The sequence below is a fragment of the Cryptomeria japonica genome, chromosome 8 (genome assembly GCF_030272615.1).
Source record: "Cryptomeria japonica chromosome 8, Sugi_1.0, whole genome shotgun sequence".
NCBI classification, from domain to species: Eukaryota; Viridiplantae; Streptophyta; class Pinopsida; order Cupressales; family Cupressaceae; genus Cryptomeria; species Cryptomeria japonica.
In genome coordinates, this window is record NC_081412.1 from 536,860,225 (window position 1) to 536,879,488 (window position 19,264).

Genomic DNA, 19,264 nt, shown 5'->3' on the forward strand with positions numbered 1-19,264 from the left:
TCATGGTGACATCTTGTGATGCCACCACTCATGTGCAATGACATTAAGATGTATCATTGCACACTTAATGGACTCTTCCTTTGGCATAGAGTTGAGATAAAAGTAGTTAGATCTACCTTCTAAACCCAATATTGAGCTAAATTCTTCCTTGAACCATTGTAATAAGCGCCAATTTTCCCACCTTCTTCTACAAATCATAGTTCCAAGCTCTATCACTAATGCAAGGACTATGCTTCATCTTAACATCAATATAGTCCCTCAATGATATAGTAACCTAGAAATTAGGACCACCACTCTCCCAATCATGTTTGAACTGATCCTTCAAATCTATTATCTGAGGCTCATTATCAACTTGTACTAGTACCCTAAGTGGAAAGGTAGGCATAAGAGCACTTGAATCAATTGTTCTCTCCATTATTGCCTCTTTTGTTGCCTCCATTATTGCTCCCAACATTAACCTAATTATTGGCACTAATATTCACTCCCATTTGTTGAGCCATCAATTATGTTAGAAGTTCCAACTCTTTATTCAACAACTTGTTTCCCTCTAACCAAAGCATACAACAAATTAAAAGATCTTTCTTCTCTTGGATCTCCTGTATTCATGTCATTGATATTTTTTGCGTTCTCTCTCCAAAGCCTTTTATTCTTCTGCAACTACAATTGGAGTAGGCATGTTTCTATGATAATGTAGTGTTAAAGCTGATTGTTCCCAACCTAACATGTTAGTGTTCTATCCTATTGTACTGTTTAGGATGACATGATACATTGATTTTATGCCACTGCAATATGTTGCCTTGTCTACCTTATTTTTTGTATTTTGTTTTGTGTTTGTAATGGTTTTTAAATGATAAATAAAATGTAGATAATAGAAATATTTGCAACAAACCAACAACTTAGAAATACACAAGGCTAAAAAAATTAGATTTTATTTTATTTTATCTAGAAGTATAGTTGTTTTCAAAAGTAAGAACAACCCAGATCATTAAATAAACGACTTGAGTTCATAAAGTATGCAAACTGACTTCACTAGAAATGAGTGCCACACTCCAAAATCACCCTCTACGACCAAAGGGATAAAATCTTTGTATTTTCCAACATTGCGCAACTCAAGAGTAGCAAACAAACCCTCCAAATTCCATTCGACCCCTTTAAAGATCCAATGCACCACTTTCTAGCAAGTACAACCTTGAGAAAGTACGACCAACAAGAAATAGACCAATAAAAATGCAAAGGACTCATAAAATCTCCTCAATTAGACCTCATGAATAGTATCTAACACTTTGCAGCTATAGAAACTAATGAAGTAGAAAATATCAAAGACCATTGAAGCTCAGTTAATACCTCTATGTGAAATCACCAAGATATTCTCTAGATTATGTCTTTCAACAATGTAAAGAATTCTGCCTATTAGGGATTTCATCCTCACAAACGAAAGGAAGAACAATCCCATCCACAACAATAAGCAATGTCAAATATCCAATTCAACATTATACAAATGAACTCCTAAATTCCTTTTTATATCCTCCCATAAGGGGTCAACCTCTTCTATTTTCCTTTATAAAATATTAAAATAAAAACACCATCTTACTAAAGTGGCGTCCATGTCTCCAAAAGGCCCCATTTTAAAGCTACCACTTTACTTTAATATTGGTGCCCTAAGTACTCTTATATTAAATATTAAAATATTGATAAAGTTCAATTTTTAAATTATATTAATGTATCGTTATTTTATTTAAAATCACCTGACTATATTAAATATCAAAATATTGATATCCACAATGCCCACTAACATATCTAAAAGTACTAACCATGCTAGTTGGCTCATACGATGCCTAAAACTTACTAAATAAATAGTAAGTATTGAAGAACTCAACCAAAATCAATTCAAAAAAGTCAGAGCTTAGGTAAACCTCTGATACTAACATTCCACTAGAACAATTGTCTCCAAAGTTCCATAACCCTAAGACATTAGCCTATGTGAACTCACTGGATAGGCTAATTGTCCACCATACTGAACTAGCTAGGGAAGGGACATTACAAATGCACTAGCTCCAATGATCTCATATTCTTAACATGTCCCTTAATAGAGAAGTTGGACCTCCTTTGTTTGTTATAGATACAATGCTCACACAAGTCTAAAGTAATTGATTTGAGCCTTGGAAGTTGATCACTTTTGTGCAAAATCTCAAGGCCATTTTGGCTCATATGATCAAGCCTCTTATGCTAAAGTTTTGTGTCGATGTCGGCAACTACCATCACAAATCCCACTTCAATGTGACTCTTTAGCACATACAAAGTGCGTAATTATCGATCCCTTGCAATTACCAAGGCTCCTTTTGTCACTCTCATTGCAATTGATTCAAAAGTAACTTCATCCTTAAGCATCCATTTGCCTAGTTGAAATTAAATTTCTTTTGTGTTGAGGGACATGTTTGACATCCTGTAGTAGCCAACTATTCCCATTTTTTAGTTTCAACAAATATCTTGCTTGCCAACGATATCACAAGGTTCATTATCACCATAATAATGTTGGAAAGATTAGGAGCCTATCATGAAGTTGACCACACTTCAAGGGGTTGACCAAGAAGCTATCCAACCACATGACAATGTTGCAACTTGAGCAATGATGAATGATGGAGATTGAAATGAAATGCTTGAAAAAAACTTGCTATGAATCGATATGATACATGTATAAATGCACTTGCTTATATAGGCAATAGATGGAGTAGTTACAACTACCCTTGAGACAATCAAATGCATGATGCTGTATGAAATTAATATTAAATAATAAGCTATGACTCATCTCTATCAAGAATGACACCTAAGATAACTAACATGAACAATATTAAATTGTTGTTTTATGTGACAATTAAGCTATCCTAAGTAAACTTAACAACGTGAATATGAGCCAACTAAGAACTAGTAAGGATATGTCCTTATTCACACCAACACCCCCCCTTAAGTGCGCCTTAGGGAGAAAAATTATTATGCATTTGATGCAAGATTAATATGAGAATGCAATATATGGGTCTTGACAACTAGGCCATGTTAGGTACGCATGCACAAATGCAAATGCAAGGAAAACTCTCACAAACGAAGAAATAGAGAAAACCTTGTGGGACAAAACTCCTCTCCAAAAAAAGATATATTGCAAGAAGTTAAGTGATAGGATGAATGATGCATGGAGGTCTCAACACCAATAGATAAACCTTACCAAAATTACCAGATTGATAAATTTTGAGGTAGTCCCAACATAAGGTGGCATGAAAAGAAGCTCCAAAATCAAGCACATAAACATTTGTTGTAGCTTCTCCAATAGTTGGAACAAGAGCATCCACATATTCATATGTTGTATTTACCTCAAGTGCTTTGGACATATTTTCAGCCTTCTTTGCCACAATACCAACAATTAATATTTTTGGCTCTTGACTGACTTCTTGCTAGACTTTGATCTTCTCATAGTATTATACCACCCTTATTCTTGTGATCTCCCCTTGTTGCCAAATATCAAAGCTCCTCCCAATGATGTACTTTAATTCTTCCTCTTCATACATCAAATTTTAATATGCTTCCCTTCTTACCAAACATTGAATTGGGAAGATTACAACACCACGATAGGTCTCACATTACACAAAAAATCTTGGATAGTGGGCTCTTACAAGCCGGAGGTTTCCCACTAGCTATTGCTTGTCCGAAGCTAGTCCTTGCATGCTGTCTTCATCCGATCTTCATAATTGACTAGCACTTGATTATATCTAGAATATCCATCAAGAAAGGACATCATCTACGACCCATTCACTATTTGCTCGTTCCCAGCTATTACGTAGGGAGCACTATGGCCTTAATTTCATCATCTAGATTTAAGCGAACACAAAATAATAAGCTAATCAATGTATTAAATTCATTTAAATGGTTTGAAACATTACCAGCTTCTTTCATTTTGAAGTTGTAAAATCTCTTCATTAGAAAAACTTTATTTGATGTGGAAGCCATTTCATACACGTCAAACAACTTTTCCCAAAATCCTTTCGCTATTTTCAATGTTGTAACATTAAATAACACATTATTGGATAGAGAAGATAATTGTCGCCACTACCTTCTTGTCTAATTTCTCCTAGTCTTCATCAAACATTGCAACTAGCTTCTTTACTTTGCCTCCAGCATGATTGAGAGATCTCTCTAAATCAACAATACTTCCTTGTGCAACTTCCACATTTTGAGGTTTTTTGTAATCATCCACTAATATGCATCCTCCATCTGTAATCAAATTCACTCAACATTGATACCAATTGTTAATTATAAAGAGAAAACAAAGAAATACAAACTCTAATTGTAATAGATATCTATTGCACAAAGAAGAAAGACACAACACAACGATTACATGGCTACATCATAGGAAAAACAAGGTAAACTCTGTTTTATTATTTGTTACAACAGATACACATGCTTCATCATCACTTAATACAAATGTGTTTCCAAATATGTAGAGACAATAGGAAGAAACAAACAAGCAAGTGAAGACATAGTAAGTGAGTGTTGGATTTACACACTTTGTGAAGTGATAATGTAAAATCTCTAATTTAACTCATTTGTTTATGGATGGATGCTATCTTACATTTTTGTTTTAGAGATTTTATAAACTAAAGAATAAATGGAGAATAATGATGATGTCTAAAGATGATAATTTTGATGGTGCATTCGATGAGTTGAATGAAATGAAAGAGAAATAAGGAAAAAAATTAACATATAACTCTAACAATATGCTAAATTTTCTAAAGTTAAAAGACAAAATATAATGTATAATTAAATGATAAACTTCGACAATCCACCAATTTGTTTTAGAGAATTTTACAAGTAGTCATCAATGTCATAATTTTTACATCTCATTTCCTAAACAACTAAAATTTCCTTCAAATAAATACTTGAAAACAGGTCACGGTTTCATTCATAGATCTCATAATATTTCACTTTGTTATGACATTCCTAGGTCATCCACATTGTCATCTCCTATTAAGTTAGAAAAAAGCTCAATTTTAAGTTTGTTCTTGGTACAAATAAACTTAATCAAACTCACGAATCAACCACTAGGCCGATTGCTAAAAATAAGGAGATTTGCAAGATTGTAACACTGGAGAGCAAATTAGAATCCAAAGACTATAACACCATGGAATTTAGACTTTTGTGAACAAAATGTACTCTTCCCAATTGAATATATAGTTCTAAAATTCATTTGTAGTCCTGCTACAGAAAAGCCCACATGGTCCATCTACACTCTAACCAAAGATAAGAAGAGTAAAAGACCCAATAGAACTTCAAACAAATTTGAGCTTTTCACACAGATACTTTGTATCCATAGATGTACAAACATAAGGATCTCCCACAAACAAATGCTATAATATTCCAAACTAATCTTAACAATGGAAAAAATCCTTTTCATGAAGATACTAATCCTTAATGGGCTTGGGAGGATGAAGACTTCTTGAAGCATGTGTGGACAAGAAAGAGATGTTGTCCGGGCCATGCTTCTCATATATCCTTTCTATAGCTAATTGATGGGTCTGTGGATATTAAGTATATTAGAGGATTTATGTATACTAATAGCTTATCAAAACTAAAAAAGAAAACTAAATAATAATGCCTGACACTTTCTGCAGAGCTTCTTCTTCCATCTTTGCAAGCAGTCGACAAAATGTTTCAACATCTACAACTTCTGTTCCAAAAGAAAAACGGAAATCTTTCCACTGATACTAGGAAGATGATGCATCATTCATGAGTGCAGATGAAACTTTGGCAGCACGTCAAAACCCATTCGATCAACAGAAAGCATTAAAGCATCGTATACATCAAAAGACAAACAAATAAGTACAAAAATAATTAGCATACAGTTAGCATAAATACAAACAAAGAAAAAATCAATAAAGATAGCATATTCAGTAAGGAAAAATTAAGACTGAAAATGAATCCAATCTTCTAAACGGACACATTCAATAAAGGTTCAAAATCACAAAATAAAGTCTACATTTCAATAGTCAAAATCCCAACTCAGTGCATAATCGCTTTTCTTGAACTATGTAGTAAACCATGTTTTATTGCTATCATACTTTATTTTTCTTTTATTAGTCAAATTGTTGCCTCATCTTTGCACCTAATTCCTTGCACAATAGCAAAATGGCCTTGATTTCATCATCCAGATTCATGCTCACAAAAATTAATTAGCTAATCAACGTCTTAAATTCATTTAAGTGGTTTGAAACATTACCAACTTCTTTCATCTTCAAGTTGTACAGTTTCTTCATTGGAAAAAAAATTATTTGATGCAGAAGCCATTTCATACATATTGGACAACTTTTTTCACAATCCTTTCACTATTTTCTCTGTTGCATCATTTAATAACACATTACTAGATAGAGAGGATAATTGCCACTACATTGTCTAATTTCACCCATTCTTCATCATGAAACTGGCTTATATGCTTTGCCTTCCAGCATGATTGAGTGATCTCTCTGAATCAACAACGCCTCCATTTGCAACTTTCACATTCTGAAGTTCTGGCCCAAGAAGTTTTCAAGCATTCATTTATCTGCATCCTCCATCTCTTCTTAAATATACTCAGCTTTGATACCAATTGTTAATTATAAAGAGCAGATAATGAATCACAAACACAGATTTTAACAGGTAATTGTTGCACAGAATAGAAAGACACAACACAACAATTACGTGGTTCACTGTTAATGGCTACATCCATGGGAAAAACAAGCCAATCCCTATTTTATTATTTGCTACAACAGATACGTGTACTTCCTCATCACTTAATACAAATGTTTAAGTCTCTAAATATGTAGAGACAGCAGAAAGATACGAAGAGGCAGGTGAAAACAAAACAGTAGGTGACTGTTGGACTTCACACAATTACCATAAGTGATGATGTAAAATCTCTAATATAACTTATTTATTTATATATGGATACTATCTTTTATCTCTTTTACATTTTCATTTTAGAGATTTTATAAACTAACGAATAAATGGAGAATGATGATGACTTCTAAATTGACGATAATTTTAATGGTGCTTTATAAATAGATGCATTGGATGAGCTGGAGAAAATGAAAGACTAAGGAAAATAAATAAATAAACTCTAATAATATGCTAAATGTTCTAAAGTTAAAACAAAATATAATTATATAATGTATGATTAAATGATAAACTTTGACAATCCACCAATTTGCTTTAAAAGATTTTACAAGTAGTCATCATTGTCATAATATTAAGTTTTAACATCTCATTTCCTAAACAATTAGAAGTTCCTACAAATGAATACTTGAAAAAAGATCAAGATTTCATTCATACATATCATAACATTTTACTTCTTATGACATTTTAGCAAATAAATGAAATTTCAACAAAAAGAAACAAAAATGAAATTACTTTTCTACAACTATCATACAACAAATTTATAAACATCTGGCCACTTGTGATAAGGGCCAAATTGGGAATTAAGAAACTCGACTTGGTCATCACCATTGTCATCTACTAGTAAGATGGAAACAAGCTCACTTTTAGAGTTTGTTCTTGGTACAAATGATCTTAGTCAAACTCAAGAATCAGCCACTAAGCTGGTTGCAAAAATTTAGGAGATTTGCAAGATTGTAACAGTGGAGAGCAAATCAGAATCCAAATACTATAACACCATGGAATTTAGACTTTTGTAAAACAAAATGTACTCTTCCCAATTGAATATATAGTTCCAAAATTCATTTGTAGTCCTGTAATAAATGATAAATGATATCCACTAAAAAGCCCACATGATCCATCTCCAGTCTAACCAAAGATAAGAAGAGTAAATGACCCAATAGGGCTTCAAACAACTTTGAGCTTTTCACATAAATATTTTGTATCCATAGATGTACGAACTTAAGGATCTCCCACAGACAAATGATTTAATAGCCAAACTAATTTTAACAATGGAAAAGATCCTTTTCATGAAGATACTAATCCCTAATAGGGCTGGGAGGATGAAGATTTCTTGAAGCATGTGCAGACAAGAAAGAGATACTGTCTGGATCATGTTTCTCATGTATCCGTTCTATATAGCTAATTTATGGGTTTGTGGATCTTGAGTAAATTAGAGGATATAAGTACACTTATAGCAGATCAAAACTACAAAAGAGAACTATATAATAATGCCTGACACTTTCTTCAGAGCTTCTTCTTCCATCTTTGCAAGTAGTCGACAAAATGTTTCAATATCTTCAACTTCTCTTCCAAATGAAAAATTGTAATCTTTCCACTGGTACTGGGATGATGATGCATCATTCATGAGTGCAGAAGAAACTTTGGCAAGCAAATCAAAACCCATTCGATCAACAGAAAGCATTAAAGCATCCTATGCATCAAAAGACAAACAAATAAGTACAAAAATTATTTACACAGTAAGCAAAAATGCAAACAAAGAAAAATCAATACAGATTGCATATTAAGGAACAATTAGGAATGAAAATGAATCTGTTCTTTTACACAGACGCATTCAATAAAGGTTCAAAATAAAAAAATAAAGATAAAGTCTGCACTTAAATAGTCAAAATCCTAACTCAGTTCATAACTGCTCTTTTTGAACTATGTCGTAAACCATATTTTATTGCTATTATACTTTATTTTTCTTTTATTATTCAAACTATTGCCTCATCTATGCACCTACTTCCTTTCTGTGTAATTGTTTCCTTGAAGACATGCAAAAGAAGCTTTCCTACCACTAAAATCAAACATGCAACTGCAACGAGAGGCTTCTTGTCAATGCCTAAAAAACAGCATGGAACATAAATACTTGCAACACAGGTCATGTGAGAATTGCACAGTTTGCTAGCCTATCTTTGAATAATTCATCATTTAATGTCTATTGCATGTTTAGGTGTGAAGTCTTCTTGTGTGTGTAGATCATACAAATTAAATTGTTAATGTCTTGCCGATTTGTTTATAGTTTATACTTGACTAGCCATTAATTGTTGGCTTGTGCATAGTTGTTAGGAGTCAGTTGACAATGGTTGTCAGTGATTGTGTTTTTATTTAACAAGCATCAGGTACATAAAATATTTTTCTCATAGTTAGGGTGTTGGCATTGTGTTGTCATTGATGTCAACCGGTATAGGAGGACAACCGGTATGGGAATATAGTTGATGTGTAGTCATTGATGTCAACTAGTCTAGCAGGTTACCGGTATAGTCTGTCACCGGTAAGGAAAGTATGTCAACTGGTAAGTGATGTGTTGACAGTGTGTGGTTGCTAACTGGCAAGCTTATGACTAGTGTACAAGCAGGGTGAGTAAGATGCTTGGATGTTGATTGTGATGAAGAGGCGGAATGTTATCATAAATCACATCAACACCAAAGGAGAAGGATGTACAGGTCACTGGTATGCTGTGTGGATGCAAAATAGCAGGACTCCCACTGAATAAAGATGCAGTCACCATTTGAAGAGTTGACTAACAGTGAATGTGCCCCAGCCGAATCACATGTGCCTGTTTGAAGATATGTTGCTAAAATAGGGAAGTCATATTGGTACATTGCAGGATGCAGATGACAAGGATCCACTCCCACCGGTAAGTGGAGCTTATCTCCTATTATGCAAAGTGTGCATCATAGTTTTGTGAGATAAGACAGATGAGTTAAAGGGTAGGTGTTTGAAGGCTCACACCGGATCTACCGGTGAATCACAAAGATGCCTCAGGTGCATGAAATCAGAGATGTGCACCGAATCAGAAAGAGTTGGCATGTTGTGCCATCGGAACAGAGGAAGAGTAAAGAAGTGATGAGTTTGTCATCTTGACAAACCAGGTGAGTTGATGTCCAGACTGATGATGGAGAAAGATAGAGCAACTGTAGATAGAGAGTGCAACCGGTATGCAGATGCCTCAAATGGAAACAGTTGAAGGTTGATGACATGCTGTCATCAAGGGTGTTTACCAGTATGTATGTCCACCAATAATGCTGACAAAGTGTAGATGCAGAAGACTCTCATCTGATGAGGATGTGAATAAGGTAGGTTAGCAAGAGTGCTGACCGGTTGAGTGTTCCACCGAAAGAGAAGCAGAGTGCAAAGTGATGGCAGACCGGTTAGGGTATGTTGTCCTCGATTTCAGCATGGCCAAAATCGTGAGGCAACCCTACGAAATTGGTCCATTTCGTACCTTATGGTCTCCGGGAGAGCTTAATCGACTTGGTCGATTAGTTCGTTTCGTTCTTTGCTTTTCATTTTGATTGTTTTCCTTGTTTCTTAAGATTGCAGTTTTCCCTGCAGTACGGACCTTAAAGTCCGAACTGCAGGATTCTCTTGGCCAAATACATTTCGGACTTTAAAGTCTGGTGTGTATTTGCAGGCTTCTTTGCCTGCAGTTCGGACTTTAAAGTCCGAACTACAGTTTGTTTTAGCCTGCAGTTCGGGTTTTAAAGTCCGAACTGCAGTTTGTTTTAGCTTGTAGTTCGGACTTTAAAACCCGAACTGCAGGGGGTTTGACCTCACTTGCATGTCGGACTTTAAAGTCCGACGTGCAAGTGTTCCTAGCTTGCATGTCGGACTTTAAAGCCCAACATGCAACTGCGGGTTGTAATTAATGGCGCATTAATTGATTTTTAGGGTTAGTTAAAACGCTTTATAAGTTAATTTTTCGTGTTTTATTTTTCATTGTGATTTGTTTTCCCCTTTTCGCGCCCCCTCCTCCGTTTTCTCGCATTGCGACTCGGTTTTTATTCTCCGTGGCTTGATCGAATCGCTCCATATTCAGATTTTTCAATCATCATAGCGGAAGAGGTAGGGTTTTTGTTGACCGGGTTCAAAATGCTCCTGCACGACTAACCAGTTTAATCAAATCTGAGCTGCATAAGTATGCATCTTTCCCAGTTGTGGCTCACGATCCTGAATTTGTCCTGGCAGTGGCTAATCATTTTGATCCAAGCACAAGGCAAGTAAAAGATGATGATCAGAATGTCATCATGACCCTAGACAGTATATTCTTCAATAGTGTCTTCAAAGGCTCATCAGCTGAAGAAGTAGCTGATATTTCTCAAGAGAGTGCTCAAGAGTACTACGAGAAACATGAGGATAAATGCAAAAAGGTGATCAATACTGTTTATCTCTCTGCTGCAAGAACTTCCCTCACCTCACGATGGCCTAAGTCTTTCCACAAGAGTGATTTTAATGAGGAATATAATGACATGGTCACCATGTTATCCAAAGTGAGAGGATTAAAAGACTCATTATTTTCAAAGCTAGATGACTTACTACATAAATATAATCAGAAAGGGAGCTGCAAGAATTGATTGGGGAGAACAGATCAGTGATGCGCTTTGCACCCAATTGAAAGAGGTCAAGGTAACACTAAAGTTTTATATGACCTCGTACCTGGTTTACGCAGCTGCTTCAATGAGGCAATATCCAGGCTTGTCAACCAAGGGTGACAAAAGAGTGGTGCCCGTTTGGGAGTACTATGACCAGCTAACTATCAAAAATCAAGGTAATCATTACAAGAGGGTTAATGACGCCTTCTTTGCTGTGTGGAAGTGCATCTTTGATAAAGGCTTGCAGAAGAGAAGAATATCAGAGGCCACTTACAGCAGAGTGTCTCATTTTGGGTGCATATTTCTACAGTTTTCCACATTCACCTATATCCGAATTGGATGTTTCTCAGGTGAGCCCTTCATTCTTCCAAGGTTCCCTTCAGACAAAATTGTCCTTATGGAGCTGTGCAGACAACTAATTAATGTGCATGAGAAACAATCACAAGCACATAAGACTAGACTGAAATTCCCAAAGTCAATTGGCAGGTATTCAGTGTTGAACAACCCCAAGGCCAAAAATATGGAGGAAATGCAGTGGAATACCATGAGAAGATTCAAGGCCCGAACCGATTTTGATTTTCGGGGTATAAAGAGCAAACTCAAAAGGACATACACTCATGTTTATAGGTTTGAGGATGTTTGGGCGGATTGTCAGAATGAGGAGGATATAAGAAGGATGGATTTCAGCCGCCTTACTCTAGAACAAATTGAAAATCTGGATCTAGCTAAGATCCCAATGACTATGGAAGACACAAATGACATAGTGGATCTTGTTTATTATGAGAAGAAGATTGTTGATTCCCCACTTCCACTTGTGCAATGGTCAAAGAAGGAAAGCAAGTCCATTACGCAAAGGATCTCTCCCATCTTAGCAAACACCAATGCTTGGTTGTTAAAGAAGAATCTCAGGATGAAAAAACTTCCCACTAGTTCAGGAGATGATGACAACAGTGATGGTCCATTGGGCAAGACAGCAACAGCTGAAACAAGAACCAAGAGCAGGGCAGACTCACAAGCACTATCCTCAGCTCTTGTGGTACAATCGAAGGGTAAAGGGCCCAAAATCAAATTTACAGTTAAAGGGGCAAAGAAGGGTGAATCATCATCAACATCACAGGAAGCAGTGGCGAAAGAGCCAAAACAACCACCTGCCAGTGAAGTTGGAAAGGGCAAAGAGGTCGAAGAAGGTGAAATTCCTCAACAAGAGGAAGTACAGACAGAAGAAGTACCACATTCATTTGAAGTAGATACCACAACCACTTCACAAGTAGTCATTCACTCTGTCGAATCTGATTCTAATGAAGAGGATGAAGATTTTCAAGAAGATGGAGACCTAAGTATGGGTATGACTCAATCCGAGACCGCTGGTCAGTTCTTCACAATAACCAACTTCTCTAATTTAGATGACATCCCTTCATCTACTTTTGAATCTACCATGATGGATTTTAATGAGACCTTGCAAGATGCACTTGCAGAACAAGTTTCAATAGATTTACCCGTTAATACTACCACCACCACAACAATTCTGTAATGTCCCCTAATCGGATTTGGTCTAATTTAACCATAATCAATCTATTTTCAAAATACTAATGACTTAAACTAACTTGATTAAGAATCAAGTCTATCTTACACGAGTCAAATCTGTGATATTTGATCTTTCTTTAATCTATCAAGTACTTGCTAACTTACCATATTAAATAACCAATCTTATTCTGATTCATATAAATCCTTTACGCATTTATTAATTATTATTTGTATAAATTATTGCATGATATTACAAAGTAACTTCTAAAGTATTATGTAACCTTAACTATTTTATTAATATCTATTATTATTAATACCTATATTTACACATCATTATATTACTCTTATTCTGATTTGAGTATATATATATGAACTAAATAGTATTATCAATTATTTATGGATTACTAGTATCCTTTTATATTATTACTATACAACTAAATAGTATTACCAATCATTTATGGATTTACTAGTATCCTTTTATATTATTACTGTATACTTTTATATTATAGTAATGTGTTTAGGGGCTGATATTGGCAGACAGATCTGACGCATGTCAGATCTGGTCTGCCACTGGCTTGATATCCTTATTAAATATATTGCACTCTATGTTAATATTTTCATTAATATTAACTTCTGCATGGAAACATTATTTCATATGTATATATATTTATAGATTCATATACTTTCATCTATTTTCAGATATTATTAATATTTGTATTATGGCCTGTAACCGCATAGCTTAATATATGTATTACTGCCTATAACTATATGTATTACCACTAAGGACGAGGATATTACTAGCTGTAACTTAATCATAGTTCAGATCTGATTATCATAGATTTTAGTATGTTTAAATCTCCCTTCCTATTTGATGATGCTCAAACACTTATTTATCTCTTGACTGGCTTACATTAGATAGAATACCTATTTTTTTCCCATAATTGCGATGTCGTCCTCCTTATATGAATGGAAGGTGCTGTTTGGCCAAAGGCAGCGACTCCTTGCCAAGGCATTGCCTTGGTTATCCTTAAAAGCGGCTTGATATTATTTAATAACCAATATTAATGATCAATCGAAATATGACAATATTATTAGACTTCATATATTCTAGTAGACGTATGAAGCACATCCCGCAATGTATAATGTATTAAGCCCATCCCACAATGTATGTGGGAATGCTTTCACGTAAACAATTACGCACGGGGGTCAACCTCACATATACACCAAATATGATCCATTTCCTGTTCTTTTCTATCCGTCCCCCCCTTCACAATGTTTACGGGCCTTCTATACTACTTGCAAAAGACATGTCGTTTACAAGCGTTCCCTTTCATTGACTATAAGCAGGTTTGTTAATAGAATCGTTGTTATTCATCACAAGGTAAAACGGCTATCTTAACATCGTGCCTCTTTAGTCAATCTTCCTTAATCGATATTATGATAAATCGTTAACCTTCATTAGTTAAGTGTGTTTGCATTAGTTGAATATCAGTTAGTGGATGATTAACATTCAACGCTTAATCGATTTATTATTCATTAATCGATATGCTTAATATTATCGATGTTGTCTTGTATTATCATTGATCATTAGTTATGTTCCTTATGCTATTGACGTTGGCCACTTATAATCATTCTTACTTATTGATTGGAACCCATTATATGCCTTTTCCCATTTGAGCAATGCCTTCTTCCGATCTTAATCGATAAATAATATTCAAAGATGCCTTCCATATGTTGAATCAATGTTTGTTTTGATGTATACCGCATAATAATCATTTTACTAATCATTGTTCTGAGTATCATCAATACTTAGGCTATTTGACATCAATTTGGCATATCGTCCATGTATCATAGTTATCTTTACTCGTATGCACTCACCGGATATTTATTTTATTATTGTTTATTTATATTACTTATATTATTATTATTTGATAAATATGAATTTAATATTAAGCAATATAAAATTTATAATAAATCTTATTTGTTATTAATAAATAATGATCATATATAACATAAATAATAATCATAACAAATAATAATAAACATTAATACTTATATATTAGAGGAAAATCGTGAAGTCTCATAAATGAGATGATTTTCCAATATTATTAAATGTTTTAATTATCGTATTTATTTAATCACAATAATCCAAAAGAGGGGTTATGACAAATTCCCCTGCTGGTAAGTGCTGGATTTTTATCCCAATTAAGACTTTGAGCTTTTGTGGTGAAAATTCAATCAAACAAATAAAGAAAACAGTTTTGTTGATTGCAAACTTTGTGTTGTATCAAGAAAGTTGTTTATATTATTTAATGTTCCTATGTTCATTGAATACATATTACCTTTACTTCTTTGATCTTTAAGCTATTGCTACATGGTTAGAGAGCTCTCAAATCTTGCCAATAGACTTTGTGCTCTTAGCATACTTGAAAAATCTGCTGATAAATTAAATAACTTGTAGTAAGCTTTGTATTGCTGCAGTTATTTGTAGTTTAATGGATTAGAAATCTACACTTGAAGACTTTGAGCTTTAAGCTAAGTTTCTAATTGTTTAATTTGTAACAATCAGTGTGAATTAGTGTTACCGTAAAGGAGACTTGTGCTACTTAAAAGTAACTCTTTGTGTAGTTTGTTAGATTAATAGTTCTTTTCTTTGAATATCTGAAGAAGTAGAGAAATTGTAACTAGGTAAAGGGAGAATACATAAACTCTGAAAAAAGAGAGTTATATGCCCAACGCCAACCCACCAATTTAATTTCTTATTAATTAGAGGAGAAATTTCATAGGGAACCTCCCCTTGATGAGAGGAGAGATTAATTTCTTAGCATAGCGTTGTGTGAATTTTATGTTTTGTCATTAGTACGCTGGTGACAAAATATTCACCCAACAGGGTATAACCGACAAGGTTAAAGAATCGGCAGAAGAACCCGGTAATGGAGTTGGTCGGTGATACCATCCATACCGACACAGATGATCCAACAAAGGTGGATGCCGACATAAGGGCCACGTGGAGGTGAAGTGGCATGCATGCACAGATTGGCTTGTTGAGTTGGTAAACTGTTAGGAGGCGAGTAGAAGGTGACAGGTCAACATTTATGTCGACTGTGTGATTCACGGGATGTGCAACAGAGGTTTGCGGCTCGAGGTCAGATGGACAACAAAGATCCATAACAGACTGTTTGACCAGATCGAGGCAGGTGAAGGGAACCGCGAAGCCATTCTTGGTGATCGACCAAGAGATCTGCCGACAGGTTAAATGCGGGTTGCTAAAAATAGAAGGCGTGATCAAGAAGGCAAGACAATGGCGGGATTGATTGATGAGTTACAATTCATCAATCCAGGCGATTAGATCGGATGTGATCTGGTTGGATTTGGTTTGCCTCGAGGTTGATGAGGAAACCCTAACCGCCCGAAATTTGACTTGGATTTTGACAGGAAAACCAGTTTATAAATATGCAAGCCAAAATCGTTGAAGGCTGCCACTGAATGAGAGAGTGTTGCTGCATGTGAGAAGAAATCAGTCAAGTGCTCAACGAGTATTAGAGGAGAGACTGTGTGAGAGAGATTAGGGTTGAAGAGTTCAACCGGCAATAGTGAGGCAACTGGTAGTCAGCCTTTGAGTCTGACAGAGGAGTAAACCGGTGGTGACCAAACCGACAGAGAAGAGTTGCAGAAGACTGCAGAGAAGGCAGGCACAGAACTGGCAGAGTGTAGTACCGGTGGAGAGCAGCAGTGTAGCAGAGAGAACCGGCAACGAGTAGAATCGACAGAGAGTGTACCGGCAGAGAGCTGAACCGGCAAAAGAAGAGGAAGATGCAGAGAGTAAGGTTGCAGCAGTAAGAGGGTGAGCAGAGAACCGATAGAGTTTTGGAGAAAGGAGAACCAGTAGAGAGATTTGCAGAAGAGTTACAAAATTCATTTGTAACAAGACTATTACTTTTGTAATTGAATATGTTCATTGAAGATCATTGAGTTGGAGCTCGGTGCAGGGGTTGTAGCTTCTTGGGTTGGTGCTCCTTGGGTTGATGCCCTAAACATTGTAATCAGAGTTTCATTGTGAGGCTAGATTGGAGCAGTAGACTCCAGCAACATTTCTCACCGAGGTTTTTCCCATCTTGGATTTTCTTCATATATGTTGGTGTTATGTGATGTCCCCTTTACGTGTGAGTGCATTTGTGATAGTCTCCCATCAAACCAGTAAGTCTACTTTCTGTTACATCTGATAACCGGTATACACACACAGGAAAGATAAAGGGAAAAGTTTGCGAACCACTGATTCACCCCCCTCTCAATGGTACATTGTGTCTAACATAGGGAAGGCAATCTGAATTGGTACATGATCCTCCATTGTAAGAATTTGAATTGTGCAAGCACTACCATGAATATGGCTACCATTGATCTTCACCTATAGTTTTACTTGGTATGTTATAGTTTGGTAGTAAACATTTGGTATTGTTGCTTACACAAAGTTGAGTCAGATTCTTAAAGAACTAGTGTAGGCCAATAGTAATTGACAACTATCTATACTAATGACTGACAACATTGATGCCCTTAACCACAAAAGAAAGTGAGAAAAGATCATAGCATATTTGGGGGGCAAATCATGAAGTCAAATAATCCCTCTGAATATTGGAACAACAAGAATGTAAAAGGATGCATGAAGCAACCTACTTGAGGAATCCATCAGTCCAAAGTGAAAGCCAATGTAGGAGTTGAAGTCAAAACATAACCATTAATAATGATCTACAATACATGGAGGAAGAGTGAGTCAACATCACTAGACATCTTCCTCTTCAAAAGAAGCGTGTATACATCTTGCAACCAAATTCAGTCCCACATATCAACAAAGCCTTTTCCATACAAGGAAAGTCTTTGTTTTGAGATGGAGTCCAAGGACTTCTTCACAGATGAAGAGAGGGAAGAATACAAAAGCAATCTTTGTAGCATCAAAGAGTTGTTGATGAAGAAGATATAGAACCAAAAACACCACGGTGAAGGATTGGAATAGAGAAAACAAAACTTAAGGGCGATATGAGTGTGATGAACACTTCCTAAAGAGTCAAGGATTCCTATGTGTTTGAGAGTGTCAAGAGCACTGAAATTTGTCATGTCCCCTTTTTTTTTAAAATCGAAATTAGACGATTTTTATATGATTTATTGAAATTGAATGAACATTCCATAGGTTATTTTCTGATTATAATTAATTAAAACAAAATGCAAAAAAATTAACTAAATAAACCCTATAATCGGCAATACCTTTAAAGCTACTAAATATTAACCATCAACTATCTATTAGTAAATAAATATTATGACTCAAATATTATCAATCATATTAGTCTAAGTTGCTGGTCCAGGTTCAGGTTTAGATTCCGGTTCGAACCCAATTTGCCGGTTCGGCAAAATTTTGAAATGGGTTTTGGGTTCATTAGTACAAAAACAACGTAAAAATTATTTATATATATATGCAGCCTAGAAGCATGAATTAAGATTAGAATGTCACATAGCATCATATAAACAACAAAACCACCATAAACTTGTAATCATAGCATCATGATCATACCATCATAGCATTATATACTTCAAGTTCAATATCAAAATAATAATATCGAGTTCAAGTATCATTGTTTCAACAAATGGAACTTTAGTTTTAAGTTTTAATCATCAAATGGATTCTCTAAATCATCATCATCATCATTGTAATTAGATGAACCAATGCCAATGTCACTTGCACTTGTACTAGTAGTGTCCTCACTTTCCGATGCCTCAAATGTAACAAGCTGAGAAGTGGAAGCATCCAAATCAGTATGCTTTGGCTCTATGTCTCACATCTTCGACTCCCGTTGCTTGTAGCCATGTTGCTTGTGTGAAAGGAGATGCAAGTTGGAATGCACATATGATAAGTTCTCTGCTCTTTTTGATTGCAATCCATTGCGCTTTACTAAGTGGATGAAAGAATATGTGCTCCAATTTCTTTCTAATGCAGATGAACTAGCAACCTATGAAGACAAAGTAAACAATTAAATTTATACATATATAATCTTATTAATAGAATTTTCACTTTTAAAAAAATAAAAAAACTATAAATAAAACTTTAAATATTAAAGTCAAATGTGCATTTTTCTTGTAAAGTCAAAGTGATTTTGATGATTGGAATGGATGAAGGAAAGCATGTTTTACCCGTTGAATATAATTTGGATGATCAACAAAAGAGGTAATCAGGCCAAAAATGAAAAATCGCTCCAAATTATATTCAACGGGTAAAACATCTAATATTGAGCCTTGTTTTAGAGGTAAAAATTCATACTCTCCAAATTGCATTAGATCGCCAAAATTGCTAATTTTGAGGCATTTGGGAAATTAGAATTAAAATTAGCATTAAATTAAAAGCATTTTGGCATTTAATAAATTAA

General features: G+C 35.1%; 1 protein-coding gene across 8 annotated transcripts in view; it reads right to left on the reverse strand.

Annotated features, from left to right (window-relative positions):
- Positions 1 to 6,134: 6,134 nt before the first annotated feature.
- Positions 6,135 to 19,264, reverse strand: part of LOC131027668 (uncharacterized) — a 279,605-nt gene continuing 266,475 nt past the window's right edge. For 4 of the 8 annotated variants that reach the window (XM_057957741.2, XM_057957746.2, XM_057957742.2 and 1 more), the window contains one exon: positions 7,538 to 8,386. In XM_057957741.2, coding sequence (XP_057813724.2) covers positions 8,174 to 8,386 — 213 coding nt within the window. In that variant the 3' untranslated portion in view covers positions 7,538 to 8,173. Of the gene's footprint in view, positions 6,584 to 7,537; positions 8,387 to 18,526; positions 18,851 to 19,264 lie in introns of those variants that run through there. The other 4 variants (XM_057957747.2, XM_057957748.2, XM_059209613.1 and 1 more) reach the window with 3 other exon arrangements.